This window comes from Phocoena phocoena, chromosome 16 (assembly GCF_963924675.1).
Source record: "Phocoena phocoena chromosome 16, mPhoPho1.1, whole genome shotgun sequence".
Lineage (NCBI taxonomy): Eukaryota > Metazoa > Chordata > Mammalia > Artiodactyla > Phocoenidae > Phocoena > Phocoena phocoena.
In genome coordinates this window covers 80,957,763-80,981,012 of record NC_089234.1, presented here as the reverse complement: position 1 = coordinate 80,981,012, position 23,250 = coordinate 80,957,763, and the positions used below count along the sequence as shown (strand labels likewise).

General features: G+C 39.2%; 1 protein-coding gene across 2 annotated transcripts in view; it reads left to right on the top strand.

Annotated features, from left to right (window-relative positions):
* TSNAX (translin associated factor X) overlaps nt 1-23,250 on the top strand; it is a 31,768-nt gene that overhangs the window by 5,532 nt on the left and 2,986 nt on the right. The window contains exons 4-5 of one of the 2 annotated variants that reach the window (XM_065894892.1): nt 2,667-2,797; nt 21,395-21,522. In XM_065894892.1, coding sequence (XP_065750964.1) covers nt 2,667-2,797; nt 21,395-21,522 — 259 coding nt within the window. The remainder of the gene's footprint in view (nt 1-2,666; nt 2,798-21,394; nt 21,523-23,250) is intronic. The other variant, XM_065894893.1, reaches the window with a different exon arrangement.

The window sequence follows — 23,250 nt, the reverse complement described above, 5'->3', positions numbered from 1 at the left end:
TGAAGGTAGATATCTCTGCTAGTGAGCTTTGGTAGTTTGGTCTTTTCAGGAATTTTTCCATTTCATCTCATAATGTTCTTTTATTATCCTTTAATTTCTGTAGAATCTGTTGTAATGTTCTCTCTCTCTCATTCCTGAAGTTGGTAATTTGTATCCTCTCTTTTTCCTGATCTGTCTGGCTAGAGGTTTATCAATTTTATTGATCTTAAAGGACTGCTGTTGATTTCATTGATATTCTGTATGTTTTGGTTTTCTGACACATTGATTTCTGTTATTTCCTTCTTTCTGCTTACTTGGGATTCATTTACTCCTTTTCTAAAGAGTTTCTTAAGACGGAAGCTGAGATCACAAAGAAGAAACAGATCATTTCTTCTTTTCTAATATAGGCATTTAGTGCTATCAATTTCCCTTTTATGGCTCTAAGTACACTTTAGCTGCATTCCACGAATTCTGGTATGTTGTTTTTTCATTTTCATTCAGTTCAAAATGCTTTCTAATTTTCATTTTGATTTCATCTTTGACCCATTGGTTGTTTGGATGTTATTTTGTTTCCAAATATTTAGGAATTTTCCAAGCATATTTTTTATGATTTGAATTCTTTTAAATTTACTGAAGCTTGGTTCTGGCTCGGAATATGGTCTGTCTGGACCTTGTACACTTGAAAAGTATATGTATTCTGCTGTTGTTGGGTGTAGTGTCCTATAAATGTCAATTAAATTGGTTGATGATGTTGTTCAATCATCTGTGTTATTACTGATTTTCTGTATACTTGTTCTACAATTATTGAGAGAGGTTCAAATCTCTTGATGATAATTGTGGATTTGTCTATTTCTTTTTGCCCTTTTATTAGTTTTTGCTTGATGTATTTAAGCTCTTTTATTTGATGCATTAATATTTAGGATTGTTCTGTTCACTTGATGAATTGACCCTTTATTTTTATGATAGTATCCCTGGAAATATTCTTTGTTTTGAATTCTACTTTGTTAATACAGCTACTCTAGTTTTCTTTTGATTAGTGTTAACAGGGTATATCTTTATTTGTCCTTTTGCTTTTAATCTATTTGTGTCTATATTTAAAGAGGATTTCTTGTCTTTCTTGCTTTTTTATCCATTTATCCATTTTATCCAGTCTCTGCCTTTTATGGAGGTGTTTAGACCGTTTACATTTAATGTGATTATTGATATGGTAGGAATTAAATTTGTGATCCATTTTCCACTTTTTTGCCTTATTTTGTGTTGAATATATATTTTTCAAATTGGGGTATCATTGCTTTACAATGTTGTGAAGACTATTTTTTATAATACCATTTTATCTTATTTGTTGGCTTATTAGCTGTACCTTTTTGTTTTATTTTTATAGTGGTTTTATGGTTTATAATATATGACTTGTCACAGTCTGCTGTCCTTACTTTGCACAATACTGTGTTAATTGAAACTTGTGCATCTCAGAATCATGTCTGTCCTTTGCATGGTTCTGTGGTAACATTTACTTTGCAAATTGAGGTCATAATATTGATACGCACACTTTTCAGTTAATGTGATACTGTACAAGGTAAGGACAGCTTGCATATCACTTTGCCTATAGTATATGAACCCTATAATAGTATACTTCCTTTTCCATTTCACCTCTACAGGCTTGGCCTTTGTGCTACTTTAAAATATATGCTACTTCTATATATTATTTATAATCCCCATAATACATTATTATTTTTACTTAAACAATATGATTTTTTAAAAATTAAAAAATTATATTTTTATATATATCTCCCATTTCTGGTGTCCTTTATTCCTTTATGTACAGATCCAGATTTTCATCTGGTATCATTTTCCTTTTGCCTAGAGAACTTCCTTTAATACTTTTTGTAGTGTCAGTCTGCCAGTGATGAATCAACTATTTCTGGTCTTGTGTGAGCTCTGTATATCGTTTTGCGTGCTCACTTAGGGTGGTTCATTTTTCAGCCTTGGGTAGTTTCCTCACAAGTCTGCACTGATCAGAGTTCAGCTGAAGACTTGAGTGGGTCCCCTGTGTAGATCTCTGAAAACTCTGTGTGTAGTTTTCTCCTTTGTTACTCTGCCTTGCAAGTTTTAGCCATCTTTACCAACCTGAACTCCCACTTCCTCCCCCTCTGCTCAGGGAGACTCCCAGGGTCCACCAAAGTTTCTCATCCCTGCACTGTCACTGCACTGCAGACAGTTAGATGGGACAGTCATAATAAGGCACATGTCCTTTTCTTCACCCTTCTCTCAGGGATCAGTGTCCCATGCTGCCTGTTGCCCAACGTCTGAAAACCATTTTTTTTGTATATATGTATTTCTCTTTAGTTGTTTAGTTTTATGGTGGGATGATAAATCCTGTCCATGTTACTCCATCCTGACTAAAAGTAGACGTCTCCAGATGTCATATTTTTATGAACATAATTTTTCTTGTAGTTATGGTCATATTATAAGTACAACTTTTTATACTTCTCTTTTCACTTAATATTATAGCATTTTTCCATGTTTTTAACCTTGTTTTAGTAAACTATAGTTGTAGTTTTGAGTTAGAAGTTTCCAGATACATAGGATATTTATTTAGCCCTATGTTAATTGATATGGAGATTATTTCAGCTTTTCACTATCAAAACACCTGACTGATGTTTTAAAAATTCCCAATATCTTGATTACAGTGCTCCTTATATGGAAGAAATACTGACTGAAGCAGAAATTAAATTGGATGGTGTCAGACAAAAGATATTGCAGGTAGCCCAGGAGCTCTCAGGAGAAGACATGCATCAGTTCCACAGAGCCATTACTACAGGTGAGTCTAGGTTCATTGTAGTGGTAACATTAAAAAAAAAAATAGTTTGTTACATGATTTATGTGCATTGCCTGAATTTTAATTGATGCTTGGTGAAATGTTACTGGCTTTAAAAAATTAGAACTTCTGAATAGTAATGTAAAGGTAATCTAAAAATGCTTAATGGGCTTTATTTTTCTGTGTAGTGACAGTCATTGATAGATTTTAATAAAGTAATTGAGGACACAGACTTAATAGATGAGCTTTATTCTTGAGTGAGTAGGGTGTATTCAGACAGGGCATAACTCATTTCCCACTATGGGTATATCTCACTTGTGGCTCTAAGTTTCAGTCATAGTAAGTTCATGACAGAGAATGTATCACTTAGCCAGGTGGACCAGAACATCTCATAGTGTGACTCCATACTGGGAAGTTTAGGGTAGTACTGGGTTTGTTTTTTTTTTTGCGGTATGCAGGCCCGTCACTGTTGTGGCCTCTCCCGTTGAGGAGCACAGGCTCTGGACGCGCAGGCTCAGCGGCCATGGCTCACGGGCCCAGCCGCTCCACAGCACGTGGGATCTTCCCGTATCGGGGCACGAGCCCGTGTCCCCTGCATCGGCAGGCGGACTCTCAACCACTGCGCCACCAGGGAAGCCCAGTACTGGGTTTTATATATTCATTTAAAATGTTTCATGGAGTACTGGATCTTGGTGATTATCACCATTTGGAAATTAGTTGGCACAAATGTTTAAGGTACTTGATCTGATCCTCTTCATCCTTTTCTTATTGTGAGTTCACTGTGAGGAGAGATAATGTATAATTCAGACATACCCTGAAATTTGCAGAAAGACAAAATCAAAGATTGATGCATATTTATAGAAGTAAATGGAAGTTCTGTATTCCTTTCTATCAAATAGCTGATTCCACTGAGCTCAGGTAAGTTCAGTAGTAGGAAATGAGTTCATTTGGTACCTGGTCAATATATGTTCAGTTTTAGTCTGGTTATCATTTCAGCACTTGTTTTTCAGAAATGTCGACCTGTGGTTGTTGAAACGTGTTGATATTAGTAAGAGAAGGTGCCTGCGTGTATCGGTTAAAACTGGAGGCGTGTTATTATAAGCTAAAGTGATAACACATTTCCATGAGGAGTCATTATAGTATATTCTGAAAGGGGGTACATTCCCATCCTCATCATTTATTATTTACTATCAGGGATTTATTTGATTTTCAAAATAATAGCACATATAATAAAAAAGATTTCATGAATTCAGTTTATGTTGCCACATGCAAGCACAGCCTTGCATGTGACAGATTTGGCAGGGTTGGGAGAGAAGATCAGAGATAATGGGAGAAAGAAGGGTGAAGTGAAAGCTGAAACAAGCCTCTAGAAGAAAACATACGAGAGTATCTTCGTGACCTTGTGGTAGGAAAGATTTTTTTTTAATGACACAAAAAAGCACTAACTGCTAAAGGAAAATCGGATCAACAACTACTGAAGCCCGTGTGCCTAGAGCCCGTGCACCGCAACAAGAGAAGCCACCGCAGTGAGAAGCCCACGCACCGCAACAAAGAGTAGCCCCCAGTTGCCACAACTAGAGAAAGCCCATGTGCAGCAATGAAGACCCAATGCAGCCAAAAATAAATATATTTATTATAAAAAAAAAGGACCATAAAAGGTGAATAGGGGCCTTAAAAATGTGAATATTCAGATGACTGAATATTCACTAAACGGTGTTCAGCATCATTATTCACTAGAGTAATGTAAAGTGAAACCACAGTGAGATACCATTCACTCACCAGCGTGACTAAATCATAAATACTGCCTGTACCATTTAAAAAAACTTTGGCGGCAATATCTAGCTGGGAACTTGTCTACTATATGATTTCTTCTGGGTATATACCCAAGAGGAGTGAGGCTTATGTCACCAAAAGACATGTGCAAGAAACCTCATAACAGCTGTAATCATAATATCCTAAAAGTAAAAGATGACCCAAATGTCTATCAACAGGAAAATGGGTACATTGTGGTGTAGTGGTACAATGTAGTACTATGTAGCAAGTAACCGTATGCGACAGCGAATGTGAATTTGACATTGTGTTGGGCAAAATAAGCAGACACAAAGGAGTATCTAACTGTATACTTCCATTTGTGTGACGTTCAAAAAGCACAGTTAATCTAGGGACACTGTAGATTTGCTTTATTTGGCCCAGTCATTTATGTTGTAGGTCCTTCATGGATCAATGAGTAAAGTATAAGGAAAAGCTTTAAATAAGAGCAAGGACCATATGGATGATGACACTAAAAGAAACCTAGGAAGTCATACTTGGCTTTTAGAACAAAACAGAAATGGAGAAAAAGAGGCAAAGGGGACATTTCATTGAGTCAGTAGAGTGTTTCTTAAATCAGGCAGGAAGCACTACATTCTTGGAAAAAGTTTAGATAGGACGTTAGTAAACTGGGAGCAGTCTTTCTTCAGATATTCCCAGTTCACTATCATTGAGGATTGTTGTAAGCACCATATTCTGTTTAAGGCCTTTGTTTATGATTTGTAAGTTTTCTTTGAGATTACCTACCCATGAATTAAAAATTTAAGGATTCTCTGTGTCTCACTTTTCTGTAGGAAGTCTGTAAAATTAAGTGAGGTTCTTTAAATTGAAACAATAAAGTTTTTTTTTCTTAAAGTTAAGGAATAAAGCAGTCAAAGAGGTGTCTGGGACTTAAAAATTTGCTGACAGATATTTTATTTGATAAAATACGGTTATTTATAATTAGAGTAGCATTAACAATGTGACGCTTATGAATAGCTTGCTGCTTGTAATTGTTAAATGCTTGTTTTGGTGTTACTCCAAATAGTTGTTCTTTTGACTTGAAGATAAAACAATTCTGGCATCGAACTAAAGGAGTTCTGTGCTTTTCCTCATTAAGAACAGTGCCAATGGCACGCAGAGCATGTCCCTAAGGGATACTTGTGTGAGCTCAAACATTGAGTGTCCTACTAATAATTGAACAACAACAAAAAGCTAGGTCTGTTTTCTACACATTTCTTATCAGAGTGGGTTACAGATTGTCCCAAGGGATGGTTAAACAAATGACAGATAATTAGTTACTTGAAATAAGTCACTTAAAACTTTTTCTCGTGCCCTGTCATGTTTTTGGTTGTTTTTTTTTTTTTTCTCGTTGAAAAATGAACAGTTGGGGGAAATGTCCTCCATCTCAAAGAAAAAAATATTTCTTTTTTTGGTTTAGTTTATATCACTGTGATAATACTAAAAATTGTCAGTTAATTTTGAGACATTCAGCTACACAAAACTCAGTTCAGGCCCTAACTAATATTTTAATTCTCTCATCCGAGAATGTGAATGATGGGTTAAGTGAGTGTTTTAGGCCAGTTACAGATATCTTTTTAAAGCCATTGTTCTTTATATATTAAATATTTATATTTATATAACCTTTGCAGTATCCCTAAATCATAAATATTATTTTTACCACTTCATAAGTGGGGAAATTGAGACTCACAGGAGTTAAGCAACTTGTCCAAGGTCATAAGCTAGTAAGTGGTCCCATTGCTTTCTTATTATATGGATTTAATTTACCTGTAGACTTCAGAACCTAACCCCGAGTAAAGGCTTTATCTTGCTTAAATTTCTCTTTGCTTAAATATGAAGGTTTTTCTTAAAAACCCAGCACACATAGCTCTTGTGTTGCTCTTTTTATTTTTCCATAGCACTTAACACGTTTTGACTTACTCTGTAATCGCCATATTTATTATGTTTCTTTCTTTATTATTTCTCTCTCCTCTACTAGAATGTGGACTCGACAAGTCTCTACAAAAGTTTTTTACTATTAACTGATGTATCCCAGATACTTAATAGCTGTTTGATAAATGTTGACAGAATGAAGAGCAGAAGTATTTTAAAAGGGCTTTTTTTGTTGTTCAGTCAAATCTTTTATTTGATGATTTGCTTTTGCGAATTTTTGTTTGACTATTTTTTGTTCCTTCCAAAAGGAAGCATGTTTCCAGGGACTGTTACTTAGACATAAGTGCAGAAATAGGATCAATGTTAATATTTAGGGGCGTTCTAAAGCTCATTATATCAGTACAGAGAAATTTGATATCATTTCAGCATAGTAGCAAAATTGAGAAGGCTCACTGAAAAAATGAACTAGGACATGAAGATCTGTAAGCCTTTGGAATTTAGTGAGGGGAGAGAGATAGCTAAACACTGAATTTTTCTGTTTGTAAGTGAGATTAGGTCGTCAGCAGAGATGTTAGTTCAGGTAGAGCTAAGTACTGGAACAAATGAATAAACCTGTGACATTTTGGTGGCTTAACAAAATAGAAATCGTTTCTTTCTCATTTAAAGTCCCGGCTTTGTGATGGTGTCTTGAGTGTGCTCTTCGCACTTAGTCGTTCAGAGCCCCAGGATCTTGGGGCTCTGCTACTATCAGTACGTGGTTTCCAAGATCAGTCAGGACATCAGCATACAACTGGCAGGTTGTGGAAGAGAGGAGTGCAGGGTCATGCCTGAGGTTTTTATGGGCCAGCCCTCCACGTGGCATCGACCACTTCTGTCCACATTTTATTGGCCAGTCCACACCTGATTTCAAGGGAGAATGGGGAATATGGTCTCTGTGCCAAAGACAATGAAATATGTTTGATGAATAGTTAATTTTTCTCTGCCCACTACAGTAGTTCGGTGTCCATTTGGTTTAGTGGGAAATCCAGGCATATGCGTGTTGATGGATGTAAATTTTTTTCTGAATGTATTTTTTTTTTTTTTTTTTTTTTTTTTGCGGTACGCGGGCCTCTTACTGTTGTAGCCTCTCTTGCTGCGGAGCACAGGCTCCGGACGCGCAGGCTCAGTGGCCACAGCTCACGGGTCCAGCCAATGCGCGGCATGTGGGATCTTCCTGGACCGGGGCACGAACCCGTGTCCCTTGCATCGGCAGGCGGACTCTCAACCACTGCGCCACCAGGGAAGCCCCTAAAAAAGTTTTAAATACTATCGAACAAAAATTAATGCCCATCATTCTTATTTTAATAATTCCCACCTCAGTTTAATTCAGTAGTTACAGAGGGCCCTTGTACCAGGCACTGACATTATTTTATATAAGTCCTACAATGTAGGTAGATGTTTGTACTTTACAAACGAGGAAATTGAAGTGCAGTAACTTAATAGACTTCCTGGTTTGGCCAGCTGGTTGAGTGCAGATGTTATTTGCTAAGGGAGGAAATGGAAGACAGAATGGGTTTTGGATGTGATTGGTATGGCATCCAAGCAGCTTCCTAATAGCAATTGAATATATTGGTTTCGAGAACTCAGGGTACGGTTGTAGCCTTGAAGGCTTCAGCTTATAAGCCAGAGTTGAAGCTATAGACATGGATAAAATGGTCTGGAGAGAGTGTAGAGTAAGAAGAAAGCCGAAGACTGGGTCCTCCGGAACTAAACCAAAGGGAATAGAATGGAATCTTTGATGGAATAGGATCCCTGAGGAATCAGGAGAGGGTGGGTTCTGTAGCATAGGTAAATTGAAAAAAGCCTTGTATGCGATGAAGGCCACCGCTTTGGAGATTGGCATTTCAGGAGGGGTGTAGAGGCCGGCAGGGGCGGACATTCTTGGTCAGAAACCTCTGTCTTCCAGTCACGTGCTGAGAACGGGCAGGAGGTGGAACAGTAGTTTGGAATTCATGGGGGCCTGGAGATACAAGAATGACTCCAAGGGATTGGGGGTGGGAACTTAACCAGCAACATTTAATAGTTATTACTAATGATTTTGGAAAGTTTACCTGATCGATAAATGTGATTGGAATGAATGAGGTAGGAAGTTAGATTCATTCCTGGCTAGCATTTTGCTAGTTAGTTGTAGCACGGTAACAGTGGGAGAAGTCGGGCAAGATATCCAGCTTGACACTCTTATGACCATTTTGGTTGTTAAAACATACTTTTGTGTCTGTTGATAAGTAGTATGTTATTAACTGTGATTAGTCAAATTAATTAATAATACAGATTTCAGCATATCTGATTTATCTCAAAAGCCAAACATACACTGTGATTCCAAGATGCTATATTAGTTTGCTAGAACTGCCACAGACTGGGTGGCTTAAGCAACAGAAGTTTATTTTCTCCCAGTTCTGGAGGCTTGAGGTCCGAGATCAAGGTGTCGGCAGTGTTGGTTTTTCTGAGGCCTCTCTCTCTAGCCTAAAGGTGGCCGCCCCTGGTGTCTGGGGTGTCCTAATCTCTTCTTATCCAGACACCAGTCAGGTTGGATTAAGGCCCACCCTAATGTTCTTGTTTTAACTCAATCACCTTTAGAGGCCCTATCTCCAAATATAGTCACATTCTGACGTACTAGGAGTTAGGGCTTCAACATACGGCTTTTAGGAGGGCGTAATTCAGCCCGTGACAGATACTTTTTGGTTTGTGCACTGCAGCTAGGGGACAGGCTGCAGATAATGCATTATTTTGGGTGGGGAGACTGGGGAGTTGCTTTTTTTGTTTTTTAACGTCTTTATTGGAGTATAATTGCTTTGCAATGGTGTGTTAGTTGCTACTTTATAACAAGGTGAATCAGTTATACATATACGTATGTCCCCGTATCTCTTCCCTCTTGCATCTCCCTCCCTCCCACCCCCCCCATCCCACCCCTCTAGGCGGTCACGAAGCATGGAGCTGATCTCCCTGTGCTACGCGGCTGCTTCCCACTAGCTATCTGTTTTACGTTTGGTAGTGTATATATGTCCATGCCACCCTCTCACTTTGTCCCAGCTTCCCCTTCCCCCTCCCCGTGTCCTCAAGTCCATTCTGTAGTAGGTCTGTGTCTTTACTCGTGCCTTGCCCCTAGGTTCTTCACGACCTTTTTTTTTTCTTAGATTCCATATACATGTGTTAGCATGCGGTATTTTTCTCTTTCTGACTTCACTCTGTATGACAGACTCTAGGTCCATCCTGGGGAGTTGCTTTAAGTCAGGTCCAGGAGTGGAGTGGGGTGGGTTTGTGTGGTACAGCTGAGCTGGGCCCCCGAATAAGTGCCCCGTGGGGAGGAGCGAACAGTATTTGGGAGGTCTCCTGGGGCCAGGGGCGTAAACAAGTCTTTCACATGAGCACATTCCCTCAGGTTGCAGTTAACAGGCTTTGAGGTGGGTTCAGGGAGCTCTGCTTTGTTTGAGACACCCCCCTTGGAGGAGGGGGTAGCGACTGTCTCTGCACGTAGGAAAGAGGTCTGGGGAGGGCGCTCTGCCCTGGGTCTTACTGAACGACCAAAGGACAGCACACACGCCCAGCAAGTGACATCACGAACTTCCTTTTCTCTTCTCTTTCCACTCTCTTCATCCCACAGTGGTTAGAGGAGAGAGGATGATGAGAACAGAGATTTGTTGAACGGTGGGGAGAGTTGGAAGCTGAAATGGAGGCAGGCCTGTGAATCCCCACGTGGCAGGATCAGTCACCTAGTGACTGTCATTTTAATGGAAGAAGTCATGCGAAGTTTGATGATGTTCCCAGTATCAAATCATGGCTCAGTCAGGGGCATCGCTTAGCTGCGGAAAGACAAATCAAACGAAAAATACTTCCAACAACATCTAAAAATCAAGAAATGATTTGAGGATTACCAGAATGATTTGATGGATAATTTATGCTGTATCTTAAATCACTTGGGAAGCAGGTTTCATAATAAATGTAATTTGATATCATAAGGGAATAGAAGAATGTATTTAAAATGCTAGATTTATGTTGATTTATGTAATAATTTATATTCCTGTTAAAATATTTTGAATATCACTCCAAGGGACAGGGGAGCTGCCGGTGCTGACCAGAATTGTTCCAGGGATGACTCTGTAGCGACTGAGATAGGAACAGTGTGGTCCTCTTCCCAGCATCCCAGAGTCGGCTCGGGGGGATTTAGAAGATCCCCAGGTGGCTATGAAGTTTTCTACTCATGCAGGTTTGCTTTTAACAGGTAAAATTTACTGAGTGAGGTGAAGCAGAAGAGACTTTGCTGCCGTACAGACCTGGGCTTCTGTGTTTGCTGTGATATATTCCTTAGATCTGTAACCTTGGAACATGCGGCCTCTTTCAGTTTCAGCTTTCTCAGCCTGTAACGCGGGAACAGTAACAGCTGCCTCGTGGACTGCTTTGAAAATTAAATGGAATATGTTCGTGGAAAGCATTTCTTAGTCTGGGACATAACTGTTAACAAAAGTTTGTTCTCTTCCCTCTGGAATTTAGCAGAATTAATCTGTAAGAGTATGCTAAGTTCTAAAATCTGTTTTCATGTTAGATAAAAACTCAGGACTACTGATTTGCCCAACATACACTCTTTGGTGCTAAAGTAAAAGCCTTGCTCAGACAAAGTCCAAATTAGACAAAATCCAAAGTAGTGGATTTGCATTTGTTTTACTATTGGTAGTATAATTGCACATACTTATTTTCTATGTACGAGTTATGTGTTTGAGGGTACAGTTTTTAGCAGAGTGGGCTGTGAATCAAACCTAGACATGATTATACTTTTACATTTCAGTGATCTGGTAAAGCTCACTTCTGCAGAAATTCAGGTGGTATTCTTACAAATAGTTATAAATGCAGTTTTAAAAATTGAGATATAATTTACATGTCATAAAATTAACCCTTTTAAATTGTACAGTTCTGTGGTTTCTAATATAACCACAAGGTTGTACTGCTGTCATCACTGGATAATTCCAGAATATTTTCATCACCCCAACCAGAAACCCCTTACCCATTAGCAGTCACTCCCCAGCTCCCTTCCCCCACCCCAAGGCAGCTACTAAGCTGCTTTCTGTCTCCATGGATTTGCCTGTTCTAGACATCTCGTAGAAACAGGAGTGTGCAATGAGCGGCCTATTGTGACTGGATTCTTTCACTTAGCATAATGTTTCAGGGTTCATCTGTGTCATAGCATCTGTCAGCACTTTACTCCTTTTTATGGCTGAATAATATTTTATTGTACATATGTACCATTTTGTTTATGCATTCGTCAGTTGATGGACATTTGGGTTGTTTCTACTTGGCTAAAAATAACACTGCTGTGAACATTCGTACAAGTCTGTGTGTGAACATACACTTTCAGTTCAGTTCTCTTGGGTATATACCTAGGAGTGGAATTGCTGGGTCAAATGTCAGATGGTATTCTAAAACACTAGAAGCCTGGGAAGAAAGTTGAGACTTGTAGATCGAATTTATGATGAAACCTCTGTATGGTTTTCTATGGAGTTTTGGATGGGATATATACCACTTAAATATTATAAGAATAAGTAAAAATAATCAGAAGCCTTTAATTGGGTTTCCTTGTATATGTTCTAATAGAAGAAGAAGGAGAAAAATAACAAATTACATAAAACCAACCTACAAACTGTCTTACTGGCAGCTGATTTTGTAAATAATTCTAATTGGATTTCATCCAAGCAGAAGCAGAAGCAGAAGGGGAAGCCATTGTTTGATGGACTATGGCAGTAGATTGAAAATTTTCACCTTGGGGATTATTCACTGAAAATAGCGGATGTCCTTTTCATCAAGTTGAAACATAACTTGTTTAAACATCCTTTTACCTAGATGTGACCAAAAATGCTTTCGGTGTTTGGGGCCAGATGTCGTTGAACTTTCTCTATGGTATATACTGAAACCTAATTTCTGTGGAGTAGAAATGGCACCGTCATGTCTGGGGTAACTTAATCAAACACATCCCAAGGACAACTTAACTAATGACTTTAGATATACTGGAAAACGTAATATTTGACAGCCACGCCCCTTAATAGAGATTGGTACAAACAGATGAATTTTGAGGGCTCTTGTTCCGCATCTTCTTTTTTCCCCTATAAAAAATAAAACAGATAACCATAAGACCTCTGATTCTGAGCTTCATCAGTTTGAACTCTAATCTTGTAAAAATATGCCTTTCTCAGTGGACTTAAATCCAAAGTACTATAAATAAAGGACAATTAGATAGTTCAGAACATTTGAATACCAAATTTTAGAATAGTTTTGGCAAAGCACCTAGAGTTTCGTAAAGCTAATGAGGAGGAACAGGGAGAGATTATTTTAAGCAGTTTACTAAGCATTTGAATCTCTTCTGTATGTGAAGTGCTGTCTTTGGGAATGGAGGAAGGAGCAAAGTTGTAACAAAAGGATGATTCTTGCCTTCACAGTTCCAGGGTGCAACATTGGTGATCATACAGCTTTTATAATACAGAGGTTCTGAAACATTTAATTGTAGTATAAGCTTTATGTAGTGGGTTTGAAGAAATGAGTGCTGCCTTGATTGGAGTGTATCAAAACGTTTAAACTTTTTTTTACAGGTAGAAGAAGATTTGAGAGAGGGCAACATAGGCTAGGCACAGACTAGCACAGAATCACGAAAGAATACAGTATCAGAGACTAGAGAATAAGGTGAACGAAGCATGGAGAAAAGCTGACCTAGGGATTTAGTGGGAAAAAAAGTGAGAAAAAGTGAATATGTTTTATATAGAGTTGAATGTAAAGAAGCAGGCAAGGTGGGAAGGGCTTGAGCTTTTGAATTATGGAAATGTTTATTCACCACTCCTTATGTGACCTGGGTGAATTTCTGAATTTCTTAGAGCCCCAATTTGTTCATCCATAAAGGAAGGATAGTATAACCTTGGCTACGTAAGGTTATAATGAGCTTTAAAAAGATGGATGTAAAGTATCAGATACATTGTCTCACATATAATTGGTAGTACCTAAGTCAAGACTTAAGTACTACCAATATTTTATTTATATATTTTAAGAAATCTTGTTGGAGGCTGCTGAGTATATACCCCAAAGAATTGAAAGCAGGGACTCGAGCAGATATTTGCACACCCGTGTTCATAGCAGCATTAGTCACCATACCCAAAAAGTAGAAGCAACCCAGGTGTCCGTCAGCAGATGAATGGATAAACCCAATGTGGTCTATTCATGCAGTGGAGTATTATTCAGCCTTATAAAGGAAGGGAATTCTGACACATGCTGCAACATGGATAAATGCTCAGTGAAATAAGCCAGTCACAAAGGGACAAATACCATATGGTTCCATTTATATGAGGTCCCCAGAGGAGTTCAATCCATAGAGACAAAGTAGAATGCTGGCTGTTAGAGGCTGAGGGGCAGGGAATGAGAAGTTATTTAATGGGAATAGAGATTCAGTTTTGTTTTTGTTTGTTTGTGTCTTTTGGGGCCACACCGCGCGGCTCGTGGGATCTTAGTTCCCTGACCAGGGATCGAACCTGTGCCCTCAGCAGTGAAAGCACGGAGTCCTAACCACTGGACCACCAGGGAATTCCCGAGATTCAGTTTTGTAAGATAAAAAGAGTTCTGGAGATAGATGGTGGTTTTGGTTGCACAACAGTGTCAGTGAACCTAATGCGACACATCTATACACTTAAAAAATGGCTAACATGGTAAATTTTATGTTCTTTACCCTATTTGGTGAATTTAATATTTTTCATGTGCATTTATTCATGAGACTGCAAACATTTTAGCAACATGATTCAGGAGTGCTTTGTTGCAGAAGCAAATGGCATTCCTGTTTGCCATATAATTTAGTTTCACTAAGGTGGATTTTTTTGCCATTTCAATAGGAAGAATAGTTCATACCAATCTAAATCTGAAAAGTCCCACAGAGATCGTGGTGTCTAGTACTTTTGTAGTTGAGGCACAGTCCTGGAAGTTGGTTGTACTTAGTTGATTTTATTAACTACAAATCATTTTTTAAAATATATTCATTAAAATGATTTTCCATGTTTTGAATTGGCTCATGTAGATAAAACAATTCTACAACTAATGAATTCAGCCAGATATCTTTTTCCATTCACAAAGAAGTGATGATTTACCAATATGCTCTCCTGTAGTTAGCATCTTTGTTAAATAAAGTTCATTCAGAATCAGGAAGAGTATTAAAAATACTATCTTGCTTTTTCACTGCTTGTCTTCTTTTTAAAAATTCTTTCTCTTCCATTGCTGAACTTTGAAACTTGAAATTATTTCTTTTTAATTATGCAGGGCATTTCAACTCTGTTGTCCCTGCCCTAAGGTGAGCTCCATTTCTCCCCTTGCACATCAAACACTCCTTAAAGGACTCTGTTAAGCAAAGGCACATCTACTCTGGGATACTTTTCTTTTTTCTTTTTTTACCGGTACGTGGGCCTCTCACTGTTGTGGTCTCTCCCATTGCGGAGCCCAGGCTCCGGATGCGCAGGCTCAGCGGCCATGGCTCACGGGCCCAGCCGCTCCGCGGCATGTGGGATCTTCCCGGACCGGGGCACGAACCTGTGTCCCCTGAATCGGCAGGCGGACTCTCAACCACTGCGCCACCAGGGAAGCCCTTTTTTTCTTTTTTTTTAGTGTAGTTTTTAGCACTTGTTATAATTGGTGGACTTGTTTTTTGGTCTAGTTGCATTCTTCTTTCTTTCTTTTGATTACATTTAAAATTTTTTTTAAAATTATTTTTATTTTAATTATTTTATTTTATGTTATTTCATTTAATTTTAGTTTATCTTTCCCTTTTTTTCTCCCTTTTATTCTGAGCCATGTGGATAACAGGGATATTGGGATACTTTTCTTAAGCATTGTGAGATAGGTCCTGGAATTTAAGTCTTTCCTTGAACGCAATCAAATTCTTAGACATAGTTTTTCCCCAGTGATCTCTGTAAGCAGAATAGCACAGTATAACAGTACTCCCACTAGAATGGTTTAAACCAGCTTGCTTAGAGAGCTGAGGTGATAAGAATCCTTTTGATGTTGTTTTAAGTTGCAAGTTTTTCCTGTTTCCCACTGTCTTTATTTATAATCATAGTGTATATATTATGTTTTAATTTTTACTTATTTCTTTATTATATTTTGGGTTTTTTCCAAAACGGTCATTTTCCTATTTATTAAGTGTCCCTATGAAACATAATTTAAAATTACTAAATAGTTTTTCAAAAATGGATCTGCCTTATATAATTATGTTTTTGTGCCTGTTACATTAGGAACAAGGGATAAGCAGTGAACAAGGTAGTCATTATATTGCCCTCCTAGCAAGGGATAGAAATGGATGGTAGATAAGGAATTCTACATTAATTTTTTAATACTTTAAAATTTTTAATTTTATTTTATTTAATTTATTTATTTCGGCTGCACTGGGTCTTAGTTTCGGCACACGGGCTCTTAGTTTCGGTATGTGGGATCCAGTTCCCTGAACCCGGGCCCCCTGCATTGGGAGTGCAGTCTTAACCACTGGACCACCAGGGAAGTCCTGGAATTTTACATTATTTAAATGCAACTTTGACCTAAATGTCCATCGACAGATGAGTGGATGAAGAAGATGTGGCACATATATACAATGGAATATTACTCGGCCATAAAAAGAAATGCAATTGAGTTATTCGTAGTGAGGTGGATGGACAGACTCTGTCTGTCATACAGAGTGAAGTAAGTCAGAAAAACAAATACCATATGCTAACGCATATATATGGAGTCTAAAAAAAAACTGGTACTTATAAACCTAGTGGCAGGGCAGGAGTAAAGATGTAGACATAGAGAATGGACTTGAGGACACGGGGAGAGGGAAGGGTAAGCTGGGACGAAGTGAGAGAGTGGCATGGACATATATACACTACCAAATGTGAAATAGATAGCTAGTGGGAAGCAGCCGCATAGCACAGGGAGATCTGCTGAGTGCCTTGTGACCACCTAGAGGGGTGGGATAGGGAGGGTGGGAGGGAGACGCAAGAGAGGGGATATGGGGATATGTGTATGCATATGGCTGATTCACTTTGTTGTACAGCAGAAACTAACACAGTATTGTGAAGCAATTATACTCCAATAAAGATGTATTTAAAATAAATAGATACAACTTTGATTAGTGCCTCAAAGTAAAGGCACATGGTACTAGGAAAACATATAATAAGGGCTTGACTTAGAATGGGATGGTGTCAGTTTCTTCAAAGGTTCTGTTTGATGGAACGTGAAAGGATTAGTAGTAATTAATCAGGTGAAACAGGGAGGAGGGCATGGAGGGAAGGCTGAGGGCCAGCAAACGAAACCCCTTGAGATCAGAGAAGGCGCAGTGTGCGTGTGGAATGAAAAAGGGAAAGCACGGAGAGTCAAGGAGAGGAGACAGGTGTGTGCGTTGTATGCGCACTTAGGTTATGTGAGCACTCTGCCTCAGCAGACATGCCGTCCACTGTTTGACGTCAGGGTTCTCCAGAGAAACCGAACCAATGGGAGTCATGGGGGTGGGGGAGGGAGTGGGATAGGTAGGAAGTAACTTATTTGAAGGAATTGGCTCACATGATTTGGGGGCTAGGAAGTATGAAATGTGTAGAGCAGGCCAGCAGGCTGGAATTTCATGGAAGAGTTGATGTTGCAGTCTTGAGTCTGAAGTCTGCAGGCTGGAGGCTCAGGCAGGGTGTCTTTGTGGCAGTTTTCCCAACCGGTTGCTTGGTTGGGAAGACTCATTCTTTGTTCTTAAGGTCTTCAGTTGATGGGATGAGTGTCTCTCCCTGCCCCACCCCATTATGGAGGGTCATCTGCTTTACTCTGAGTCTGTTGATTTAAGTGTTAATCACATCTAGAAAATACTTTCACAGCCACATTTAGACAGGTGTTTGACAGAACAGCTGGGCACCATAGCTAGCCAAATGGACCGTCACACATAGTGTTACCATGAGAGAATAGATGAGAGACGGGTTCAGTTTAAGTGATACCCTCACTTCTGACTGATGTCTTCTGCCTTGAACTACACACTGGATTTTGCACTTTGTCAAATCAGCTTGAGATTATAGGTATATAGATAGGGCCATCCTCCATCTGTGGGTACACTGGCTTACACCCATTAATCTTGATAATTAATGTTCACATGATGAAATCATCGAGCCTCACCATGAAGCCCTGGGAAAGCTTGTGTGCACCACCTTCAACTGATAGAACCTTAGTTTTTATGCTCTCTCCCCCATCAATTACCACATGTATGACAAGAACCTTGATACTTGTATTTGATTCCAGCATTTAAAACACTACTATTTTTGCCCGACGTGGCTATGAAGTGTAAGCCAACTGTAGGAACTTGGGGGCAGGATTATGCCTAGAAATATTGAAGAAGTAGTGTTTTATATTAACTGTAGGAAAATTCATATTATAGAGTACATACAAGCCTTGTACTGTTGTTAATTTAAAGGATATTTATATGGGTTTACATACCCACCTTTGAAATGTATAACTACATGAGTTATAACTTGACCATAGCGTGAGTTGAGGCTGATGATGGTTGGTGGAGGGTGAAATTAAGCAGGTGTTTATAAACCACGTTAATGATTTTGCACCGTATTCGGAGAGCTATGGAAAGCTATTGAGGCTTTAAGTGGGGGAGTGACGTGGTCATAGTTATTAAAAAGGCAAACAGTCTGTGGTGTGAGAGTGGATAAGAAGAGGGAAAAAAATGGATGGAAGGAAGGGCGGTCAGGAGGCTCTTAGAACTGGCAAAATGAAGAGGGCTAGGCTGGGAAGGAAGATTGTGAACGCCTTGTGGGACATGTTGGTCTTGAGGTCCCTCTGATGGGATTGTCAAATACGCATTTGGATACGTGTGACTCGAAGCCAGAGATGTAAAGTTGAGGGATTGAAGCCAAGTATAGGTAAATTTGAGAGCCTGGGATTAATTGAGGCAGAGACTAAGAAGACATGGCTAGAGAGTTAGAAAAAAGGGGAACTAGGAGATGATGCCATTCAAAGGAACCAAAGGGGAGCTTGTTTAAAGAAGGGAAAAAGGGGTCAAAATGCTGAACGCTGCTACAGTTAAGACGGAAAAAATGTCCATTAGACTCATCAACTATGATAACTTGAAGTGAAAGCTGTTTTGGTGTAGAGATGCACTCAAGCTAGAAGGAAGTAGTCTGAGAAGTGTGAGGTGAGCTTACTGAAATTTAACTGAAGGCGAGGAGAGAGTTGGGGCAGTAGTTGTGAGGAAGGTAGGGCCAGTGGATGGAAGAGATCTGAGAGTGTTGATGCTGATAGCGTCCAGTAGGGGACATCAGGTGGAAAACCTCGTATGTGGAAGGGAGAATCCACGTTAAGGTTCCTGCTGGGATTGTATCTTGATTCTGAGGCTAGGCTTGCTGGCCGGCCTCAAAGGATGGAACACCTCGTCCATGGTAATAGGGGTGAAGGGGATACGGTATCATTATGTATTTTCCTAAGTCCCTGTTGTATTCATCAGTGTCCTGCATAGTAATTTGAACAGGGAAAGTTTAATATAACGAATTAACTGTGTAGGGGACTGCCTTATAAGAGGAAACATGAACTCTGAAGAGTACAGGAGTATCAGACAGGAGGCATCCACTACCCCAGGGCAGAGGCAGAAACACATCTCAAGGAGTCCCCCCTCCCGCCCCCCCTGAAGTTGTGGGCCATTGGATGGCTGAGATGTCGTGCTGATGGCATCACTGGGAAGCTCTCCGTGGGGAGGTGCTGGGCCGGGAGACTCCTTGCCCAGGGAGGTGGCTCCCTGGGAGATGCTCTCTGGGTCACAAAGGGAATCTGCCCCCAAAGAGGGGCCTCGGGCTGCTGCCCGCCTGGAGCTGTAGGTTCCCCACGCTTAGAAGGCTGCCGAAGACGGGCACACCAGAACCCGGAAGAGAGCTTTCCCCCCTTTGCTGTCCTTCCAGGGCCCTCTACCAGCAAAGCTCACTAATGTGCCAGCTGGCAAAAGAGAAGCGTGTTAGGGTCCACCCCCATTACCTGCACTGATGGAGCTGAGGGACAGTAAGTTGACGAGTGGCACTTCTGTTATTGACCTTTCAGGTTTTCTCAGTTTTTGTTGTTGTAGTGATTGTGATGATGAATATCCTTGTCCATAAATCTTTCTGCATATCTTCGTCTTTAGCTCTCATTTGAAAGAGCATGAGCATTAGACACGTTAGAGCATGTTTAGAGATGTGATGAGTGGTTCTTAAGTGTTGCTTTTTGCTTTTGTATGCCTGAAGTATTTCTGGAAGGAAATGAGAAATACAGATTGTCATTAGGGAAGGGAACTGGGTTTTATGAACCTATTCATAAAACTAAAATGTTACAGAAATTTAATTGTAAATGTTAAGGGATGTTATCTGTTTTGTTAAACTCAACTTTATTGTTTCATTTCTCAGCATGTTAGGTTTATTAAGCAAAGTGTCCTGTCATGTCTTACTCTGTCATCAGGAGACACTTATTTTCTAACCTTACTTTAGCATCATTTGCTGCTCAAAATGAGTCAGGGTATTTTCATTTAGTTGTTTCCTCTTATTGCTATAAAAACCAGGTCATGCATTTCCTTTTGTGTCTTTGACCCTAGTGTGGCATTTGTGACAATACCACAGTGGCCAGCCTTCTCAACACTGTTGCTGCCAAGGCCTGACTTTCAGTGTCGGCTTTTGGGAGGCTCTGTGAGTGCAGGACTCTGTCAGGAGAAGTGTTAGAGAGAGAACTTGAATACCGATGACCCTACCAAGTTCTGAGTTTTCTTTCCGAATTTGTTCCCCTCTTCCTGTTTTTACAATAACGCCTTTAAAAAGAAGACTGAGTTTCTTAACCTGACAGTAATGATAATCATTTTAAGAAATACTTTTCCCCTATAAGTATTACCTTATAGATTAAGACATAATAAAGTAATGCTGAAAATTGTGACGATAAAATTTGGTTGTTTTAAAACACTTGAAAAAGTATTTGTAGTACTATTTTCAACCTTTACCGAGCTTTTTTTTTTTTTTTTTTTTTCCGTATGCGGGCCTCTCACTGTTGTGGCCTCTCCCGTTGCGGGGCGCAGGCTCCGGATGCGTGGACTCAGCGGCCGTGGCTCACGGGCCCAGCTGCTCCGCGGTATGCGGGATCCTCCTGGACCGGGGCACGAACCCGTGTCCCCTGCATCAGCAGGCAGACTCTCAACCACTATGCCACCAGGGAAGCCCACCGAGATGTATTTTTAATTCAGTGAGGACTCTGTAGAATTTACATCTGGTACATCTGGTATTACTCATTAGCTTTTTTTTTTTTTTTAAACATAAACTGAAGCAGAAAGGATTGATTTTGAAGTATGAGGAAAACAGTATTCTGAATTTTGACACTTTAGTCTGCATTATTTACTGTGTTTTTTTACCTATTAAAATTTTAGGAAAGAGCCAAATGATCTTTAATTTTATGTCTCATTTGATTGAATCATTGTCTATTTTGCTGCTGAAGGGAGCAAAAAATAATCTGTATAGTTTCTGTTAAAGCCTATCAGAATTTTTAATAGCCCTTTCTTAAATTCTTCAAAATATATTTCTCTGAAAATCTTTGCCATTTCTCTGTCGGAAAGAGTAGATTTTTAAGACAAATGGGCTCATGAAGCACGAAGAAGAAATTGAACACCTTTGTACTTGAGCTGTCTAAAGTTCAGCCACAGAAATGTTTGTGTGTTGAGTGTAGTCCCCACCATCTATTCCCAGGTGGTCCCTTGTGTTCTTTCTAAGACCTGAATCTAGGGCTCATATTCATAGGAGGCACCCATTAAGCTTTTGTTGAGCTAGGTGATGATTAGTTTGAAGTTCTTTATTATGACTTTCTTATTATTAATTCAGTGGTTGTTCCTTAGTAATTTTTTGGTTGGTTTTTCAGGACTGCAGGAATATGTGGAGGCTGTCTCTTTTCAACACTTCATCAAAACACGATCACTTATCAGTATGGATGAAATTAATAAACAATTGATTTTTTCAACAGAAGACAATGGGAAAGAAAATAAGACTGTAAGAATTTAAAATCATATTTCACATTTATTACATAATTTATGTAACAGTATAATGATTGTAGGCGGTTTATTGGCTTATGATGCTAAGAATATTGAGATGGGAAGGTTCTTTCTACAGTGTGATTTCATAGATTCCTAAGTAGGGAAATGGTCTTTTTAAATATTTTAGTTAGTGGCTCAAACAACCGTGGGTATGTTGGGGGAAAACATTACTCTTTACATAAAGCATTATTGAGTAATTACGTAAGTCCACTTTTGGTTTTACTGTGTATTTTACTATGTGCCCTTTATAAGCACTGTCTCATTTAATCCTTTTTTTAACCTTATGCGGTAAGAATTATTACCCTCGTTTTTCAAAAAAGGCCTTTAGGGAGTTTAAGTAACTTACCAAAACCTAGTTAGCTAGTAAGCATGACAGGTAACTTTGAAACCAGGTGTCTCGCATCCAGAGTCACGAGTGTCCTTGTCCATGCTGCCGGTGTTTCTCACCATGTGCCCCAGGGACCCCTGTGCCAGGTGTCTACCTCAAAGGAGTGTTTTAAAGGATTTGATTTAAAGGTTTTAAATTAGATAGCATACAGCACATGCCACATAAGTGCTCAGTAGTTAGTTGTCATTATCAATGTCAATATCAAGTTGTTATTACATAGTGAGAGATGTTAATTACTGAGTTCATAATGCTTTTATCTGAAATATTACATAGCTTCTCTAAATTAAGAAAAGAGAAACTTTGGCAGTTCAGCTTTTAAATAAATACTATTTTTTTCCCCTGGGTTTCAAGATACAGTATTCAGGCCATGAGGTAAAATTTTGAATATTTGGTAACCTCCTGAGATAGCAGTACACATAAAGATACAATTAAACAGTGTTTTTCCTTTCTTTAATTTTCATCAGTTTTTCTTTCATTATTATTTTTTTAAAAATCACTCGAAGAGTTAGGATAGGCAGGCAGAAAGTGGAAGAAGCTATGGAAATCATCTTTTCTTGAATGTTAATAAAACGTTAATTTTGAAAAGTGAGATTTAATTTGGCATGACAGATACAACTTACTTCAAGGAAACCATGTATTGTCTCAATTTTAAAAATCATGTGAAGTTTATTAAGGAGGAAATTCATCTTGAGAAGTAAAATTCCTTCATGCCTTTTATTTAGTAAAGATTGAATTACGGAAAGAAGTAAGGTAAGCCTGTTTGACCCTGCTTCTTTTTTTTTTTTTTTTTTTTTTTGTGGTATGCGGGCCTTTCACTGTTGTGGACTCTCCCGTTGTGGAGCACAGGCTCCGGATGCGCAGGCCCGGTGGCCATGGCTCACGGGCCCAGCCACTCCACGGCATGTGGGATCTTCCCGGACCGGGGCACGAACCCATGTCCCCTGTATCGGCAGGTGGACCCTCAACCTCTGCTCCACCAGGGAATCTCGACCCTGCTTCTTAAATATATCAGGCAAATTATCATGCCTCCCTTTCAAAGTTCTCTCTAGTTCAGAATGGAAATATAAAGGCAAAAGGTAAAGAGAAGCTGAGAGTTAAAACACTATTCTGAGGATTTAGGTAGTAAATTATTGTAAGGTGTCATAATATTCATATACATATAGTTCTCAAAATGTGAAGACCACATTCATAAATAATTTTTCCCTTTAGTGCTAAAGATTGTTCTTGGTGCTGAAAATTCTGGGAATTCAGTAGGGGAAGGTATTTTGCTCTGACATGCCTATTGAGAGTAGTGTC